Genomic DNA, 21,416 nt, shown 5'->3' with positions numbered 1-21,416 from the left:
CAGCTAGCTCTGGAGTGTACGTCTTCAGTATCATTGCCGAAATGCTGTCAGGGTGCACTAACTTTGCAGCATCCAGTCCTTCAGTCCTATCTTGATGTCACGTGGAGTATATCAAATTGGTTGAAGACCAGCATCTTTGATACTAGGAATCTCAGGAGGAGGATGAAGTGGATCATTCATATGGCACTTCTGGCTGAAGATACTTAGAAACGCTTCAGCCTCATCGTTTCTACTACTTAGGTCAGGTGCGTTAACCAGGGGTAAATGTAGAGTAATGGGGAATGGGTTCTTTGGGACTCTCTTTGCAGGGTCGGTGTGGATTTGTTGGGCCGAAGGGCCTGTTTCCACATTGTAGGGATTCTGTGCTGGGTTGCTCCTTCATTGAGGATGGGGATATTTGAAAAGACTCCAGTTCCTGTTTGTTGCTTAATTATCCACCACCATTGGATGTTAAAGAAACACAGAGCTTACATCTGATCTGTTAATTGAAAGATCACTGTGCCCAGTCTATCGCATGTTTCTTCCAATGTTCAGCATATAAGTAATACTGTGTATTGTTTCACCAGGTTGACCTGGTTCTGCTTCTGACACTTCCTCCTGCACTCTTGAATTAACCTGGATGGAACCTCACCCAGAATGCTTTTCCCAAGTGAAATTCAACATGGTGGAGTACTGATTCATCAGCTGAGGTAGCTTCCTTCCCCGACCAATGGGATACCAAGTGATTTCATGGGTGTGCAGTCAATGCTGAAGATTCTCAGGGCAACTTGCTTCTGACTGTATACCAGTGTCTGTTCTGCTGGTGGAATAAGGCATACCCTGGGTGGTGATTTGGTCTCTGAAAGCATGGTTTCATGAGTATGGTCATGTCAAGTTTATAGCTGACTACTGAGAGACAACTCTCCAAATTTTAGCACAAGCCCTGATATAGATAATAACAACTTTGTAGCATTGACAAGACTGTCTGTTGATACTAAGTGGTCCTTCCAATTGGTGGTTTGCTCCAAGTGATTGGTTTGATTGGATTTTAAATGAAGTGTTCATGTACAATTTTCTGCATGTGCCGAAATGATCATTTAAATGCGATTGGCTATTTCGAGGACAGTTAAGACTAAGCCACTTTGCTATGGGTCTGGAGTCACCAGGCCAGGAAAGGACAGATTTCCTTCCCTAAAAAGTCATTAAGTGAAAATAAATTGTAATGGCAATTGATAACTGTTGTGAATGGGCTAGTTTTAAATTCCACAGTTTAATGAACAGAGACTTTCACTCTCTGCAATGGTAGTATTTGAATCTTTGTCATTACAGCAGGACTTTGGATTACTAGTCCAATGACATCACCATTATGCCACCATCTTGTCACAGGTCAGTCCCAGTGCCTAGTCGGGAAAGCCAACAATACCTCTGCCTTTCTCCAGATCTGCATAAAAACTGATGAATTTGCTGATACAATTGGCTCCCCACTACATATACCTGTCCATTTCAAACATTTGCCTCTGTGCAATACTATTAAACTTAAACTGACACGCAGTAGTTACCATTTCACATAGGTTAATCTGCACAAGCACGCAGTCCAAGTGTTAAATCATGCAGGTTGTCAAGATGATCATTTAGGCACATGCAGAAAATTGCACAAGAACACTTTGTTTAAAACCCAAATATTACAAAGTATTCCAGATCATAAAAAGATTAAGGAAAATCATGCTGAACATGTTTAGAACAGAACAAACGAACCACTGGAGACCATGATACTTTCCAACATCGTTGCCTGGTGTTCAGTGGAGCAGCTTGGACAGTCACTGAGTGGCAGACAAACCATCTGAGGGAATGTGCAATTGGAGTACAGTATGTCTCAAGTTTCTATCAAGATTTTTAATTTAAAAACCATCAGGCTGTCAGAACACTTTAATTACAGCAATATTTTGACAGAAGATCAGCACCGGGCCATTTAATCTACTCTTAGAAAGCTCCCCCTAGGGTTTCTTTTCTGAAGTTAAATGTGAAGATCGCTGTCCTCATTTTGTGTTGCAACTCTTCAATTGCAAAGTATTTTTCTATTCGCCCACAAGCGCTGTTATGTCAGGAGTTCCAGGACTTGAAGCTGTTGCCAGTACTAGATGGCAATATATTTCCAAGTCGAGATTCTGAGAGGCTTTGACAGAAACTTACAAATGTTGGGCATTCCCTTGTGAGAGGCCCTTGCAGCAGTTGTTGTTTCTGCAAAAATCATACAGCTGAGTTATTTGGTTGGGGGGGGGGGGGGGGTAATATGTTAAGCTAGATACACTTGCAAGCAGTTACAAGTAACTGTATCTTGCTTCTGCAAAAATCGCAAGGCGGAATCATGAGAGTATATACCAAGAAATAACTAACCGAAAAGGGAGGTGGTCAAACCAGATGTATTGACATGACCATTGCAATTGTCACGCACATAGGGAGTTAGTATGAATAAGATAACCAAATAAGACCCAGCATTGCATCAGCAAATGTAATAAGACCCAGCTATCAAAGTTGGGGGGGGTTGCACACCAATAACAGGCCACAGATAGATGCGGTAAGCCAATTAGATTAGCAACTGCATAGAGCAATACAACTATCAGATATGAAGTAAAAGGTGGAGTACCGAGGGGCTCAATTGAACTGTATAGATTGTAACGTAACCTCCTGATTGGTGCGCCTCCTTTAATGGTCACCCGGCTTGCAAGACCGTATGAGTAAAGACTGCTTCAGAATTTGACTCGGACTGAAATTATTGAACAGTGAGCTTCATTTCTCACACCCTGCATCTGTTGCCCTTGTTCTTCACGATGTTACAGTTGTATCTCGTCAGTTGTGGGTTACCTCAAAATGCATGAATGCTTGCTTCATAACCATGCATTTGCTTCAAAACCAAAATTTGCTCAAACAAGCTGTGTTTTCCATATTAAGTAATTTAAAGAAGCCATTCAAATTGCATCTTATTTATTCCAAAACCAGAGCCAACAGCAAGCTTACATTTTGAGTAAAACAGAGGTACTGTGTCATGCCCAGTGAAGAGATATTCTATGCAACTTTACATTCAGACTCTTTGAGCAGATAGAAATTTCTGAAACAAGAGTCCATTGCTTATTTAACACAGACTCTCTCAAACTTCTGGAAAAGTTCTAATTGAATTACTCTGGGTAGGGAGCTCCCCCCGAAATGTGCATATGCAGACAAGTGTGATCAGTAGAATTCAGACCTGCTAAGGTTTGAGCTTCAAACATAGAATCAATAGACTTCCAGACTTTTTGTCTCCCAGATCAATGCTTCACAGAAGAAAACTAAAGAGATCTGTTGTCTATGAAGTAAGTGCAAAAGACCACCATTTATCTCTTGTGCAGAGATGCCCTTAGATTTTTAAGTCATTCTGCTAAGACAAGCAGTATTCGGTGTGAAACCTGGAGATAAGTTTTGATCTAAAAGACCTGGCAATCTGCAAGAGAACACCAAAGGCTGCTGGAACTGCAGTAACAAGGCGGCCACGTCATCATTGCTTTTGAAGATTTGGGAGCCTTTAAAATCTTCTCAGCCTGACTCAAACTCCAAATCCACCTGCAAAGTAATCTGACATCCTGAGTCTAAGCCCCGAGCTTCACAACAATTGAACATTTATCACTTCAAAGAAATCCTGCAACAATACAGATACCTGACTTCAGCCATCCAAATTAATCTGAACTACAACTCAAAAATGGAAATAAACTCTATTTCACCGGATCCGTATGGCCTGACCTCTTCCAACAGCCAAATAAGAAAAATATTAACTATTTGTTTTGATTTAAAACTTACAAAAATGCACAATCTCCAATTGTATCTTTCTTGAGTATGTGGTGTGACTAACACAGTGTTTAGATTCCAAGAGAATATTTAGTCTCAGAATAAATAACCTCCCTTATTTTTAAACACAAACAAAAGTCAGTTGCCGGTTCTTTAAAGACATTTGCAAATGAACATGTAGAAACACATACCTTTCATCCAAAACAACCATATTGACTGGGGACAGCCAGAGAAGGAAGTCAATTGGGAGTTTTGATTCATTTCGTCTGATGTCTATAACTGTATATGTTTGAAAACAATAATCCTAGAGATTCTTGGAAAGATAGATTCTCATAGCACCAAGGTGTGTGCCTTTAACAATGAATCTGCTTAGTATTTACTTGAGAGAGCACTATCTTTCTTGGATTCTAATCTCTGGAGATTAGTTAGAACCTAGATTCAAAATACATAGCAATTACATTTCTTAGGAAATAGTGGAATCTTTTCAATACAAATGACAGAGTTATTTCTGAGATCTTTGATCATGTTTGAAAGAATCAATTGGAAATATGTTTTGAAAAATGACAGAACTTGTTAATCTCTCACAGAGAAAGTTCATGGACTGCAATCAAAACTTAATTATTATTTTACTGTACAAGTCTTCTACCAGAATAGAATCATAAAATTGAGCCTTTGTACTTATTCAACATTTGCAAAGAGCTATTCAATTTGTCCTACTTTCCAATTAATCCAGCAACTGTGCTCTTCCCTCATAGTTATGCAAATATATCAATTTCAATAATATACAATAATTCCCTTTCAGGTGTTATTAAATATACTTCCATCATCTACGAGACACATTCCTCCACATAACTACACATCTGTGAGAACAAACAGAACAAGCCTAAAGGGAAACAATGAGAAGGGACAACCAGAACAGCAGGAGGACATGAGGCATCACAGGAGCAGCCCAACCATTAAAACCGAAGTTCGGAAAAACAGTATGGGGCAAGATGAAACAAATAAATAGCAGAATGGATAGCTGACTTCAATACAGCAAGCCAGGGAACAGGTGCTAAACGGTAGCTCCTCACAGGGCTAAATGCAAATCACAGTCCAATGAGAATCACTGCTTGTTCATAAATGTATATTAATGACTTGGGACTGTAGAATCAAAGTCTTAATTTCCATATTTGAGGATTGGAGGATCCTAAATTGAAGCTATGATGGAAACTAAACAATACTGAGAAGAACTGCAACAATTTACAAGAAAACATGAATAAACCTTCAGAAGAGTCAAAGAATTAACCATATAATAGGCAAATTAATTTTACCATAGATAAATGAGGTGTTACATTCCAACAAAATCAAGATGTCACATATTACTTAAAAACGGAGGAGCTACAAAAATTAGAGGAGCAATGGGGAAAGGGAATACAAATAAACAAATCACTTCCCTCCTTAAGTTTTATAGGCCATTTTAATTAAACAAAATAAACACCAGGGTTTATTTCTAGAGGGATTATAGCTAACAGGTACAGAGGCCACGTCAAGCTTGTACTGAATCTTAAGGTGACACTTAAGAGTAATGTGTAAAATTCTGGTTGCCACAATAAAAAATTTGGATGCACTGGAGAGGACAAAAAACGTTTTACAAAGTTGATAACCTCAGCACTCAGTTTATACCCATCATAAAAGGGCAAACAGGCTTGATCCTGAAGACAGAAGACCGATGGATGATCTAATAGAAAGCTTCAAAATTATGCAGAAGTTAGGTGAGAATTTATGCAGCAAGTTTCTGCCCAAAAGAGGATGAGAGTCATCAAAACTTAAAATAAGCAAGGAATCCAGAAGAAAGTTCTTTACTCAAAGAGTGGTGAGAATGTAGAAATCATAACCATGCAAAATAATTGAGGCAAATTGCCCTAATGGACTTTCAGGGGAGGTTACAGAAGTATATGAGGGAGAAGGGAACAGAGGATTATTCTGATAGGATTAAATAAGGAAGGATAAAATGAGGCTTGGGTGGAGCCTAATCTTCAGCATGGATTAATTGGGCCAAACAATCTGTTTCTGCGCTAAAGCTGTTGGTGGGGAAATCCTGAAAAATAATCCAACACAGGATTGTCAAATGGCAAACTAGGTTAATAAATGGCATTTAACATGGATTTGGTGAAGCCAAATTTCAAAGAGTTTATAATAATGGACATGTTGGTAAAGATAAAGCCCATGAGAATAAGGGGATACTGACAGCATAGGTGAGGCTGGCAAACAGGCAGAAAGCAGAGAATAGCAGTGAACTGATATGAAAATTAAAAGTATGCAGTGATATCCCACGATTTTGTAATCAGTCCACTGTTCTTTCTGATCTGTAGAGATGGTTTGGTCATGGCTATACAGTGCATAATAGACAAATTTCAGAGACTGAACTTGGAAATACAGTCCACAGTGTAAAAGATAGTGAAGACTTCAGGAGAAAACAGATAGCCAAACTGGACAAGTGCAGTTTAAGTGACACATTCTGGGACTATTTGAAGCTCTGCAAGAACAAAGGGTGTACACAATCACAAATCACAGAAGACTGTTCAAACGGCATATGGAATGCTTGTCTTTATAAACAAAAGTTTTAGGTTCGAAAGCAAGTTATGTTCAAAGCAACTTTATAAGTCTCTGAATCAGCTCCAACTATATATTATGCTCAACTTTGAGCTCCTTGCTTTCAGGAAAGATGTCACAGCTTTCAATAGGCTGTAGAGGTTTTACTACAATTGCATCAGGGATATGGGTCTTCACCTTCCTGAAGTGGTTGCTTTTGCATCAAGGAAGGTTAAGGGAGATTGAAGTGTTCAAAATCAAAAGGACTTTGATAGAGTGACTAAGAAGAAACTGTTTCAATAATGTCAGATTAATCAGCATCAGCACCAATGGTCTTCTGTATGCATCATTCTGCGATTCTATCTTCTGTAGCACAGTTCACAGTTAGTTGAGCACACTAAGAGCAGGAGCATTATAATGCGCAAGAATTATTCTGCTGCTAAGATGGAGCTGTGTGCGGCCTGCTGTGTTGCTGAAAGGCCAGGAAGTCTAATCATTATTACTTCCCAAGATCAATTAGAAGGCTTATTTGTTATTTGCAGTCCAATTATAGGGCAGAATGAAATAAGCAGAAAATTACAGGTTCTCTTCCTCTGGTTAAAAAAATTGGTGTGACAATAAGAAAAATCAACAGACAACTCAAAATGTTGTCACTCTGCTAAGATGTAGCTATATATCCCTTTAAGGTCAAAAAGAATAAATGCTCTGTCCTGCTCAGGTCAGTTAAGAGGTCACTTGGATTTAGCACAACAGCTGAAGGTAGGCTTGTTTTGTTTTTGAAAACACGAGATAATATTAATTTGAAATCTTCATTACATTTATTAACAGCAAGAAGGTATTGGTAGATACAGGTTAATTGGAGGTCAAACAGGCTTCAGAAAAAAGTGTGCACAGAATTGCACCAATTACAGTATTCCCATACAAACAATGAGACCCCTGATAAGAGAAAAAGGAGATGCAGTGAAAAACAATAAAACAGCATGTTTTTATGGCCATATTAAAGGAGAATTTTCTTCAGCCTGAGGGTAGTTAATCCGTGGAACCCACTGCTACAGAGGCCAAGTCATTGAGTATATTTAAGCCAGAGATAAATGGGTCCTTGATTAGTAAGGGGATCAAGACTTGAGAGAATACAGGAGTGGGAGATTGGGAAACCTAATGACCATGATGGAATGACAGAGCAGACTTAATGGGCTGAAAGGCCTAATGCTGCTCCTTTATTTTCTGGCCTTATGGTATATGAAAAGAAAGTGCAATATCAAATAAACCTGCATTTAGTATCACTGGCCTTCTGTAATCTTCCAGGCCTCAGCAGTTATTGCATGAATGAAGACAAAAGTCATGTAAGAGAAACTAATTTACCATGAATGGTTCCAGTTACATGAGGAAGCCAACTATCTTTCAAAATGTAAGATGCAAAGCTAATATTGTGTCATTTTTCTTTGTGCCATTAAGATCAGCAATGTCACTTACAGCTTTGGGAGCCACATAGCCGCCGGCTGCCATTCCAATTCCAGTTGAGAGTTCAAACAGATCACTCAGGCCACTGCTCGGCACAGCAGGGGTTGGTGAGGGCCCAAATGTAGTTGGCACTGAAGATGGTATAAAGCTTTGACCGACCTGTAACAAAAACAAATGAACATTTAACCATGGGAGCACTCGAGTACAAAACAATGCATACCAGTAAATCACTCCAACTGGTCCACTGTAGAAATGAACAGAACAAATTGGTTGGAGAACCACATCCTTAAATAGACATTTTATTTACATACCTTTGCATTTATGATAGTATTTCAAGCTAAATTGCATTTGTCTCTGATTTGCTTGGAATAGTTCGAAGGGAAAATTGTTATACACAATACTGAATTTATCCAACAGTTACGATGATGGCAAAAACAAGCTGCTGAGGGCTTTGAAGAAGTAGATATCGATAAGAGGCTACTGCTTTACTCCTGTTCATCATATGATGTGAAACTTTGCAGAAACTTACATCTCCCTTGCTCACTCTTAACGTTTGTAAATTCCATACATTGCTGAAACTAAATAAGCATGAAAAGGTAAAGCTGCTGATTGGGTTACATGAAGGAAGGTGGTGGGTGGCTTCCATATACAATAAACACCAGCATTCACTGGTTAGGCCAAATGGCCTGTTACTGCATTGTACATTCAATGTAATACGAATGACTTCATATTAAAGGAATTTTTCCCTAACCAATATTTGGGATTTGTTATGCCAGGCCAAGGGGGTGAATAGGATACTAGCAAATCAACACCAAATGTTAGGATGTGTGAGGGGTAGAGTGCCCAGTAAGATTCCTACTCTTTACCATTATCCAGACACCACTATTGAAAGATGCATGCAACACAGGATTAGACTCCAATGTGATAACACCCACAGTGACAAGCCTGTGAACACTCACTGACTGGGATCAGATACTAAAACTGGATAGCTAGGTAAACTGCCAGTGGAATGGGGTGGAGATGCTCACAGAAAAAGTCAGCATCTTGGCGAGGGAAAATTGTAAAAACAAATAAAGCCCTTACAATCTTCAATTGTGATCTGTACGTGACTTTAGGAGAAAGACTCACCGCTGGACTCCCACCAGTAGGCCCGCCAAGATCGCCCCCAAGCTGAAAGATACAGAATACAGAGAGTCAATGGAAGCAGAGGGCATACACAGCAAGAGGGCATAAAAGCAGGAGGGCATAAACAGCAAGAAGGAAAAAATGCATTTATGAGTTAATTAAAAAAAAACAGCTTCCATTTCTTCACCAGTTTCAATTTATTTCAGATTGAAGCAAGCTGTCACTCATTTATTAGCGTGGTTTCTGATATGCTGAGAGAGAGAAAATTGTAGGTGACAGATAATTTAGTTTAGCCTCCATTGTCAAGGAAACATTTAAAGATAGCCAAGCAGGAAATAATCAAAAGGAAAAAGATGGCGAACAGTTCAGATTCCAGCTGTATTCATTTCCAGCAAACCAGACAATGGCATTGACCAGAGCATTGAAGACAATTAAAGCAATTAGGAGGGTAAGCACAACAGAACAAAAAAGATTTCAAAAAGCTCAATGTTTGGAAAGTTCTAAATTTAATTTGTCGAATCTAAATGATCAACTGTGCGCTCACTTCTTAAATGCTGACATACAAAATAATGTACAGGGAGCTCATGCTGCATTTGATTCCTCTGCAATTCTCTCATCAAACTTTGGAAAATTGCTAAGCTCAGCGACCATTTTATTTATTAAAATAACCTAGATAATGTGAGTCAATGAGGAAGTGTGGAACTCCATCATGACATTCAAAGTCTGGGATATTTACATTTTCCATCACGCTCAGCAGAACAAAGATGTAATGTTGCTAGATCAGTCACAAATATGTTTTAAGTTTAGACTGCCATACTTGTCATTAGTCAATTGTGAACTGCTTAAGAAAAATTCCGGTTGATCCCATAAAGTTTCAATGGAAAGCCTGTAGAGGTCCTGCCACGCAGGAACCGGTGACTCAGTATGATTTCCATCACGAAGTTCAATTATTCCAATGCTCCACATCTTTCACACCAAGTCTCAGCTCAACCAAAACTCTGCTGCTCTTGTACCAAGGTCCATTCACCCTCTGATTCATATTGACTCAAGAATGCGTTGAATTTAAAATTCTATCCTTATGTTCAAATTTCAATATGCTCTGAACCTTCTCTGTATCTGCAAATTACTTCAGCCCTCCAACTCCCCAACCCATCTTTGCTCCTCTATTTCTGGTCTCCTGTGCATCTAATGTTTCTTCAACTCTCACTGCTAGCTGTGCCTTCTGTATCGGATATTAATCCTGTGCTTTGCAACACTGACGACAGTAAATATTTGCTGTTGATACTACCAAAAATCCCAAATGGATATCTGGAATGACTAATTCAGCCAGTCTCATGGTGGGTGTATTTGCGACATTGCATTCAATCTCTGCAGGAGCAAGAGTTGAACCTTAGTCCAGGTTTAGCCATATTCACTGACCTCTACCCATCAAATATCTGGCATGTGAAAAACTCCCATAGCAAGTATATTAGCAGTGTGATGACATATTGGTTCAATGCATGATGCCCTTCAAAACTGATATGCTTACTGTCTGGAATAACCACGCTGGCAAGATACTTGAGGAATAGAGGTGTCTTTGGGATTAGAGGTAGCGTATTTCACCACCTTTAGGAGGGGAGATACAAAATTAGGGGAAAAAACTGAACACCACATAAACGTTGAAAACTGCAACATAATGCACAGCCAATAGTATTAAACAAACAGAATCAGATGCTTAGTAAATATTTTTGTCAGGGCATTAATGGTTTCATGATAAATGGAAATCTAACTCATTTTGCATTGAAACAATATAAAATTCTGTTCTACAGGAAGTCTCAAAACTTAAAGTACAAAACAGCCATTTGATCCAATATTAATGGTGCACATTAACCTTTTCCCATCCTTCCTCAGTGAACATCATCAGCATTTCTCTCTACTTCTTTCTCCCAAGTGATTATCAAGTTTCCCCCTAAAGCTATCTCTAGAGGCTTAGTTTACTCTGTTTCCTGTCTGTTAAGTTGGTAATATCCAGAATCAGGCTGCATTCTGATTACAACGGTGGTCTTTATTTAAAACGAAGTTAAACTGCCAAGGCTTTTGTGTATGCGTAAAGCACCTTAATGGAGATGTAATGTACACAGACATAATGAGCCCACAATTGTTAATGAGGAAAAAAACAAGACAATACACATTTTCTCTGCATTCAATAAGCTAACAAAGTCTCAAATGTCACTGTTTGATTTAATTAACAGATGGTCAGGTAAAACAGGTATTCAATGAATTCTGAGTACAATCTCATAAACAATGATCTCTGTCTAATGTATATTACACTAAAGAGTCAACTGGCAAATAATAAAGTTCTGAAGTGGATGTGCCAGAACATTGGAAGGTGTTTGAGGCTTTCAGACAGGGTGTACAGAAATAAAACAAGGTCATATCTCATCAAACAAAATTCAAACCACATAAAATGGTCTGCTTTCAGTCAATTCACAGGATGAATACAGATTAGAAAGAGGATCCAACTGAAACAAACAGGAAGACAATTTCTCAGATGACAATACCACCTTGTTCTGTCATTACTGATTTCTGGTCTACATAGTAAGGTTTCAAAAATTAAATATGGGGCTCATTTTACAATTGATGTGGATTTAGTTCACTTAAAGCAGCTGCACAAGCTAGCAATAATAACACAACAGTGTAACTGTGGTACTTATGATATTCAATGCCAATAATACACTTATTGCAAAGGAAATTAAATATTAAAATAGGAGGTTATACTTGTTACACAGGGCACAGGTGACACCACAGTGGGAGTTACTGTACAAAACTGGTCAAGGACTCTCATGGCAACCATAGTAGTATCCAGACCTGTGAGACAGTAGGCCTAGATTTAAGTCCAATCCTCTCCAGAGGTGTATCATAACATTTCTAAACTGGATGACTGAAAATATCTACAGTACTGGTCAACTTAATTGAGGATGTAAAGGCTTAGAAAGCAGCTCAGAGAGAACTTACTCGACTAATACATAGAATGGGTAGGTTGCCTTGTAAGCTAGGACAGACTCGGTTTGTATCCAGTGAAGTTCAGAAAAGTAAAAGATGACCTTATTGAAACATACAAGATCCCGAGGGACCTTGACATATTGGATGTGCAAAGTATGTTCCATTTTATGTGATAATCTAGAACTAGAGGTCACTGTTTCAGAGGAACAGGTCACAGAAATTAGGTGAAATTTTAGAATAAAGACGAGATGAAATTTTCTCTCAGAAGACTGAGTTTTTAAAAAGATTGTTCATGGCGTGTGAGATAGCTGGCTGGGCCAGCATTTACTGTCCATCCCTAACTGCACAGAGGACAGTTAAGAGTCACATTGCTGTGGGTCTGGAGTCACATGTAGAAGAGACGAACAAGGACAGCAGATATCTTTGCTGAAGGTACACTGGCAAATTAGATGATCGGCAGTGCTTACGCAATCACCATTAGACCAGCTTTTCGTTCGAGATTCTTCATGAATTCAGATTTCACCATCTGCCACGGTGGGTTCAAACCCATTGCCGCAGAACATCAGCCTGGGCTTTGAATAACTAGTCCATTGCCTCACCTTCAGGAGTGATTTTCTTGAAAAGGTGGTGAAAGCAGAGTTTTTGAATTTTTTTTGAAGACAAAGGTGGATACAAATAGATAGATAGTAAGCCAGTGGGTGGAAGGTTTTCAAGAGTGGGTAGGAATTTGTGAATTTGAGGTTACAATCAGATCAGCCATGATTTTATTAAATGGTAGAGCAAGCTTAGAGGCAGAAGGGCTCACTCCTGCTGTCTGATTATAAACACTTGAATTTCTACAACTAATTCAGTCACAAAAATACAGAATCTATCAGCTGGGGAATCGCAATAACATTAGGGCATCCAACAACTTTCAGTTACACAGAAATTTCAAAGCTTAGCCTGGCTACCAATGGTGGAACAACATAAAAACTGCAGGAGTCCAGATTTGGAAGGGGTACAGATCTCAGCAAATTGCAGCACTTGAAGGATGTTTTACAGTTGCAGAGGTGTGAGACCATTGAGAGACTTGAAAACTTGCATGGGAATTTTTCCTGGGGTCGGGGAGTCCAGAACCTATCCAGGGCATAGGTTTAGGGTGAGAGGGGAAAGATATAAAAGAGACCTAAGGGGCATCTTTTTCACACAGAGGGTGGCACGGGTATGGAATGATCTGCCAGAGGAAGTAGTGGAGGCTGGTATAATTGCAACATTTAAGAGGCAATTGGATGGGTTTATGAATAGGAAGGGTTTGGAGGGATATGGGCCGGGTGCTGGCAGGTGGGACTAAATTGGGTTGGGATATCTGGTCGGCGTGCACAGGTTGAACCGCAGGATCTGTTTCCGTGCTTTACATCTCTATGACTCTAAGAGTCGATTCACTTACAAAGAACAACTGCGAATAGGATTTCAATGAGCTCAGGTTTATGGAGGGCGAAAGAGATAGACTGAATGGTGTTGGAAGGCAATGTAGTCTTGGATAAGGGTTTCAGCAGCAAATAAGTTGAAGCGAAACAAACAAGAGCAATGTTGCAGAGGTAGGGGTAGGTGATTTCAGTAATGGACAAGATTACTGTCTATCATCATCTTCTGCCATTGAAAAATACTACCCTTTATTCCCACTCTCTGTTAGTTCCTTGAAGCCAGATGGAAACACGTTTTTGAGTCTCAAGACCAAAATGAATTCTGAGACAGGACAAGCACAGATTAAAGATAAACCGGAGAAGGATGTATGCTCAGGATTAGGGCATGGGGTAGGATTTTCCATCAGGGTGGTGGTGGGTGGGAGGAAGGAAGGCAAGTGAGAGAATGGAGCAGTAGAAGCACACATTCTTCCAGGTTATCCCTGCAGAAAGGAGGGGTGCAGAATTAATCACGAGTCAGGAAAACTCTGGCAAGTTTGATTGTCACAAGATTGAGGTAAAAAAATGGACCAGTCAAGAACAGCAAATTGTTGACATGAATTCCATACAGTAGCTAAACAAAAGTTGATAAAACGGAAGAACTATCACAAGCTCAGCAGGTGACAGCAGCTGTCGGGTAATGGGTTGTAAGACAGACAAAATTAACTCTAAACACTAAGTCATTCAACAACAGATTGGAGCAGCAGCAGTCAGGTCCTACAGTACAGCAGATCGTTTTAATGCTCAGAACGCAATAGGATGCTACAATGGGGAGGCAGGATTTTACAGAGCCTCATTTTGAAGGGCAAGTGGTCGTTCAATGTATCCGAGCATTTAAAATATGAAACATTGTAGTGAGGATAATAGGGGACAGCAAAACACCATTTTGAGTTTCAAGAGTTTTTAACAAATATGGGAACAGATTAACTTTATCATACAATAGGGAAGAAACTTTATATAGAAGATATCAGGAGCTTGGGCATCAATAGCTATTCATGCCGGTAGCACACAAGAAATGCCACCATATCCATCAAGCTGCCGCACTCCCAAATTTTAAAAAAAATGTGGCAATTATACTTATGACAATAGCTGCCATTTACTAGGATTTATGAAGGAACAAACAAAGAACAGGCCCCACAGTTTTCATGAGTAATGCCATTTTTTGATGTTCTCATCGAAACCCTACAGTATTGAATGAGGCCATTTGGCCATTGAGTCTACACTGACCTTCAGAACAGAATCCTGTGCTATCGCCATAACCCCGCAATTACCATGGCTAATCCAGCTAGCTTGCACATCCCCGGACTGTATGGGGCAATATAGCACAGCCAATCTAAATAACCTGCACATGTTTGGACTGTGGGAGGAAACCGGCGGAAGCGCAAGCAGACATTGGGAAGTCAAAGGTCAAGTGTGAAAGGCAGAGGCGGATGGATTATTGTCAAGCTGGGTGGTTATCTGGAATAGGTAGGAATTTGGATTTGAGGTTGTAATCTGATCAGTGATTATATATTTGCATGTGGAAGCAGGGGCTGAATAGCCTACTCCTGCCCTTGTTTGTATCTCATAGAGCCATATAGCATGGAAACAGACTTTGTGTCCAACCAGTCCATGCTGACTATAATCCCAAACTAAATTAGGCCCACCTACCTGTGCTTGGCCTATTTCCCTCCAAATATTTCTCATTCATGTACTTATCCAAATGCCTTTTTAAACATTGTAACTGTACCCACATCCTCTGGAAGTTCATCCCACACACGAACCACACACTGTGGAGAAAAATTGACCCACATGTCTTTTTCAAATCTTTCTCCTCGCACCTTAAAAATATCTTATTCATATAGCAATTACTACAGGGCCCTTAGTACATTAGGGCTTAGGAAACAAAAGGTTAGGTGGATTCGCCATGCTAAATTTCCCCTAGTGTCTAGGGATATGCACGCTAAGTGTATTAGCTATGGAAAATGCAGGGTTACAGGGAGAGAGTACGGGGTTGGGTCAGGGTGGGATGGTCTTCGGAGCGTAGGTGTAGACCCACACTGCAGGGATTCTATGATTCTAAGAGACATCATGTCAAGTTTTATAGTGATGCCGGGCTCTCAAGGGTTCCACACTGATGCAAACACTACTGTACATCACACCACGTTAAAGCCGCCAATCATTTTTCAGGTTACAGCTACATTAAAAATATTCCAATATATATAATAGAATAGAATCGGTTTACTTTTTAATTAATTAGTTTGAGATAAACCATTTTGATTCCTATATTTTACCACGTCTGTTCAGTCAGGCCCTTATTGCCTTTCTAACTTCTAGTGGGAACCATTTACTTCCATTGCTTCATCACAAAATACACTTCTGCACTTCAATTAAAGTACAAGCAGCAACAATTCTCCACACCATCATGCAGCTAACATGACCAGAGTAGGAAACAGTAAGAGCAATTAGACAATAAAATACTGATGCAGAACAGGGAAGTACGCTGGTGTCAAAACAGCTCCAATTTCTGAATACTGTTGAAGAGTAGGCTGCTTCAGCAGATCCATACTTAAAAACGTCTTGAATGCAACAGTAGAAGATTCATATAACCAAGCATCAAATGCAAGATAACATTCTCTTCAAAATAAGACCGAGCACAGTACCTCGCAAGGGCAAAGGTAAACGGGGGCGAAGGAGGGAGAAATCAAGAAAGGAAGAATGAGGTGTGAAACAGAAGCAGACAGAAGAGGAGGAAGATTAGGGAAATGACTGAGGTTGTGAGGAGGAGAAGGGGGATGGCAATACTTGAACAAATTTATCCAACTTTGGCTGCCTTCAAAGCCCAGTGTGTGAAGTTGATCTGATCTATCAACTACATTTATAAGAAATTAAAATAATTCATCACAGCATACTTTAAACCCAAAGAAAATGAAAGGGGGTGCGAGAGAGAGAGATGGACGAGAAGTGAAAGGGGAGAGGGGGAGGTGGTAGACGGGGCAAGTGGGAAACAAGAGGGGGAAATAGAAAGGGTGAACAGAGGAAAAAGGAGGGTGAAGGGGGGAAGTGGGGGGGTAGAAAGAGTGGGTGGAAAAGAATTATCCATCAGGACTTAGAGTCATAGAGATGTACAGCATGGAAACAGACCCTTTGGTCCAACCTGTTCACGCCGATCAGATATCCCAACCCAATCTAGTCTCACCTGCCAGCACCCGGCCCGTATCCCTCCAAACCCTTCCTATTCCCTCTTAAGTATACTCCTACTTTCTTTATACTCTTCTAAGGATTCACTCGATCTATCCTGTTTGTACCTGACATATGCTTCCTTCTTTTTCTTAACTCTCTGTAATCTCCCTTCAGAGTTTCAACCTTTTCCCTTCCAATGTCGTTGGTTCCAATGTGGACAATGACCTCCTGCTGGCCCCTCTCCTCAGTGAGAACATGCTGCACCCTCTCGGAGACATCCTTGATCCTGGCACCAGGGAAACAACACACCATTCTGCTTTTTCTCTGCTGGCCACAGAAACGTCTGCCTGTACCTCGGACTACAGAATCCCCGAAAACAATTGATTTCTTGGAAGCCGACCTACTCCTTGTTGCATTAAAGCCAGTCTCAATACCAAAAACTTAGCTGTTCGTACTACGTTCCCCTGAGAATCCATCACCCCCTACATTTTCCAAAACAGCATACCTTTTTGAAATGGGTTTATCCACAAAAGACTCCTGCTCTAGCTGCCTACCTCTCTTACCCTTCTTGGAGTTAACTCATCTATGTGACTGTATCTGAGACTTGCCCCCCGCCTTTCTATAACTGCCATCCATCACATACTGTTGCTGTTGCAAATTCCTCATCGCTTCTATCTGTCTCTCCAACCAATCCACTCGATCTGATAAGATTTTCGTCCAACAGCATTTATGGCAGATATAATCCGCAGTAACCCTTAAACTCTCTTTAAACTCCCACATCTGACAAGAAGTACATATCACTGCAAAGGCCATTTTTGCTCCTTCACAATCTACAGACCCAGAAAATAACACCGTCTTATTCCTCTACAAACACTGCCCAGGTTAAATTAATAGCTATGGCTTATATTTTAAGTTTAATCAAGAACTGCACTTCATAGAACCACACAGCAAATTGTACAAAGGATGTCTGTCAAGAGTCTAAAAGCATTTTATTTTTAAATTAATGATATATTCCACTAAGTTCAATATGCACTAACTTGGCCAGTCCCAGCAGACCAGCAGCACTCGGGGACCTGCAACTGGTTTCAATATCTTTCAGGCTGGAGACAGAAATAAGGAAACTCATTTCCCAATCTTGATGCTTATCCAGTGAACTGTGAAGTTCATTTATTCAATGGGAACAAGAGAGGCACAGAGTATTAAAATGAGGACAGGTTTCACAGACTTTTATAGAGGAGTAAAAGATAATGTAATGAAAAAGTTAGAGGTGAGAAACTCGTGTTTCTAGCAGGGGAGTCTGGAACAAGTAATCATCACCTTCAGAAATCAGAGCTTGGCTCTTCAGGGTGATATTAGGAGACACTATTACATTCAAGAATTAATGGAAATGAAGAACTCTCACCCCAAAATGCTGTTGAGGCTGTGCTGGAGTCAGCTAGAAATTTTAAAACTGTGAGATTGTTTGATTTTTGTTAGGCAAAAGTATATCGGTTAAAGAATCGAATGGGTAAGTGGAGTTAACCTACCAATCAAGCATAATATACTGAATGACAGAAAATGCTAAGGGATGATTGGCTTAAAACTGGAACGAAGATTGGTCTAGTCTATTTGGTCCTACCACATGGCACCTTGCTAAAGTATTATCAACACTCAGATGTGGGAATTATCAATGAGAAAAATTGCAAACGCAAAGTATTTGCATTGACTCAATGTGAGCCGAGTGACCAACCAATAGAGCGTTGCTGAAGTGATGAATGGTGACAGTGATGGAAAGCATTGATGTAACAGATTGAAATGCATTACCCGTTCTGCGTCTCCCATCTCAATTCAGAGAAGTAATATGTTAGTTATGAGCAAGGAAGGAATAGAAGAAAGGAGAAAAAAAAGCAACGTTAGGACAAAGATAGAGACAATGCATTTTACCAAATTAGTAAGTAGGAAATTATATATTAAAGCCACAAAGCACCAATAATCCAAGCAAATACAGGTCTCCAAAGCAGGTTTTATCGGGCTTAAACTATGCACTTAATCTTAAATGTCATGCACGTTTGATCTGATTTATTATTGTCACATGTATCTTGAAAAATTTCGTTTTCCATGCAATACACGCAAATCATACCATACAAAGATCACTGAGTGACAGAACGGAGCAAAGAATACCAAGTTATGGCTGCAGGAAGGTTCACAAAAAGCAAGATCTATATTAGATTTGGAATTCGAGAGGTCCGTTCAGAAGACTAATAACAGCGGGGTTCTTTAACTTGTTGGTACACGTGGTTAAGCGTTTGATTCTTCTGCCTGACAGAAAAGGTTATAAGAGAGTATAACCGGGGTGGGAGGGGCCTTTGATGATGTTGACGGCCTTTCCACAGCAACGAGAAGTGTAGATGGAGACAATGGATGGAAGGTTGGCTTGCGTGATAGACTGAGCTGTGTTCACAACTTTCTGTAGTTTTTTTTATGGTTCTGCACAACAGCAGCCACCGTACCAAGCTGTAAGCATCCAGATAGAATGCTTTCTGTAATGCATCTATAAAAATTGTTAAGGCTCCTTATGGATTGTCTTAGCCATCAAACAAAGCAGTGCCATATGTCTGATTCATATGCTAAATTACACAATAGACATAATTGCCATTTGCTCACTACAGCCAACACATTGTTGACAGTATTCTCATTGAGCTTCTTTCTTTATATCACCAATTACTTTGGATGAAGGAGACTCTCGAACTCCTTGTCCCAGAAACCTACCATCTTCCATTCGAATTAGAGTAAGAATTAGATTTATTGTCACATGTACTCATGAATGCACTGAAAAGTTTACAAAGCTGCCACTTAGGGTGCCATTTTAGGTACAAAAGTACCCAAGACCAGGATCTTAGGAATAAATTTAAAAAATAAAAAGTTCAGCATTACAGACCTTTGATATTGGTCCATTAGTACAAGGGACCCGGGTATAAAACTTCAGGAATAAATTAGAAAAAAAATAAGAAGTTCAGCATTACAGTCCTTCAGTAGTGGGTCTCGCTAGCTGTCTACGCTGGGATCTCACCTCCATGATCCACCAAGTCCCCACTGTGAGCACCAAGCTGTGCCGCAGCTGATGGCAAATACAAGTTCCTTCCAGATGTTAATCATTCTGTATAAAAGAAATTCTCCCAAATCTGTTCTAAACTTTACAGAATAAAATCTGTTTGCTCTCCCCCTATCCTTTGCATGTTAAAATATAATATATACCATAATGTCATCTTGAGTCAACTGTTGTCTCAGCCAAAAAGTCCAAGTCTATCATTGGTTTCTCACAGCCAGGGAATGGGTGGTACCAGAGACTAGCAACTCCAAAGGCCCCAGGAAGAGTTACCATACATTCATCAACTCCATGTAACCAACATCTAATGTTTGTCATCATGAACTAACATCCAAATTCGTAAATAACAATTGAGAATACATGTCCTAGACCAGAAGTAAAAATTAGAGGATGCAATGGAATAACTGATACCAACAGAAATAAAATTACTTTTTACCAACATCTTTATTCATTGCTCACTACCTAAAACTGGAATTAGCTTTCCTCTACATGATGCTTATCGAGCGCCTAAATATGTCAAAGACCAGGTAAGCTCATAAACCAAGTGGAGCACAGTTCAATTTCACAACAGCTTGTGAGGATTTGAATTCAACTAGATTGTCAAAATGATATTCATTTTGGTTATCATCACCATTCACTGTCTGGATACAGTGAATGGCATATCAACTAACGGTCCCTGAACCTCATCAACAAGATCCATTTCACTTGACAAGTGCAGATTGAGCATATATTCCCCAACCTAAACTTCTTTCCATTTTCATTGTCCAATAAATCACTATTATTGACATTGAACATTATTTACATTGTCTGATGTCAGTGCGTCCGGATTTATTTGAGATTATCTAGTTCTAATTGTCATCATACCCTCTTGTTCTGGATTCCCCGCATTCCTGAAGAAGGGCTCATACCCGAAACGTCGATTCTCCTGCTCCTTGGATACTGCCTGACCTGCTATGCTTTTCCAGCAACACATTTTCAGCTCATTCCCCACATTAATCCATCCCACTGAACTCATTATTTTAAACACCTTGGTTAAATACCTTGCAGATTTCTAAATTCAAGGAAACAAACTAAGTTTGCAATCTGGACACATCTCAGAATGTGTTCAGCACACTATTCTGGTGGTCTCATCCTGGTTGTGTCTCCATCGCTACTTCATCAGCTTTCCCCGAGCCCCAAAGCCATTAACTGAACTTAATTTTACTTTTTATTATGTATAACTTCTGTCATTGATGTAGGGACCATGGTTGGACGACTTATAAAACACCAAGGTACACAAGAAGAATTTCTGTTCTATTCTGTTGTATCCCTGGTATGATATTGGTGAACCTATATGGCATATCCTCCAAGTTCCAATACCCTTCTGAAAGCCAGATCCCCAGTGAAAATGGTCTTCCAGGTTTTGCCAGAGTACAGAAGCATCACTGCTCCCTTTGTGTATAGCAACCCCCTTGATTTTTTTCAATTTTTATTGTATTATTCATTCATGGGAAGTGGGCATTGCTGGCTGGACCAGCATTTATTGCCAGTCTCTAGTTACCCTTTTGAAGGTGATGGTGAGCTACCTCCTTGAACCGCTGCAGTCCATTTGGTGTAAGGAAATACAGTTAAGGACAGTTCCAGGATTTCAACCACGATTTACTTGGAGACTCAGGCTTCATGAAAATTAAACCTAGGCCAACAGTCTTGTCTTCAGCAGTAAACCAAAGATTCAGTGGGAAAAAAAACCACTCAAACGTTCACAATTTGTCAGTACTCCTTTTACTCCGGTTTCTGTTCCAAAATTTGCC

General features: G+C 39.8%; 1 protein-coding gene across 2 annotated transcripts in view; it reads right to left on the bottom strand.

The window, feature by feature from the left end:
* Window positions 1-21,416, bottom strand: part of ap2b1 (adaptor related protein complex 2 subunit beta 1) — a 310,350-nt gene that overhangs the window by 144,427 nt on the left and 144,507 nt on the right. The window contains exons 15-16 of one of the 2 annotated variants that reach the window (XM_072589357.1): window positions 8,959-9,000; window positions 7,843-7,989 (exon numbers count right to left, since the gene is read on the bottom strand). In XM_072589357.1, the coding sequence (XP_072445458.1) occupies window positions 7,843-7,989; window positions 8,959-9,000 (189 nt within the window). The remainder of the gene's footprint in view (window positions 1-7,842; window positions 7,990-8,958; window positions 9,001-21,416) is intronic. The other variant, XM_072589358.1, reaches the window with a different exon arrangement.

Source organism: Chiloscyllium punctatum, chromosome 19 (assembly GCF_047496795.1).
Source record: "Chiloscyllium punctatum isolate Juve2018m chromosome 19, sChiPun1.3, whole genome shotgun sequence".
Lineage (NCBI taxonomy): Eukaryota > Metazoa > Chordata > Chondrichthyes > Orectolobiformes > Hemiscylliidae > Chiloscyllium > Chiloscyllium punctatum.
Note: the sequence above shows the minus strand (reverse complement) of the source record. Positions and strands in the feature narration are given on the sequence as shown.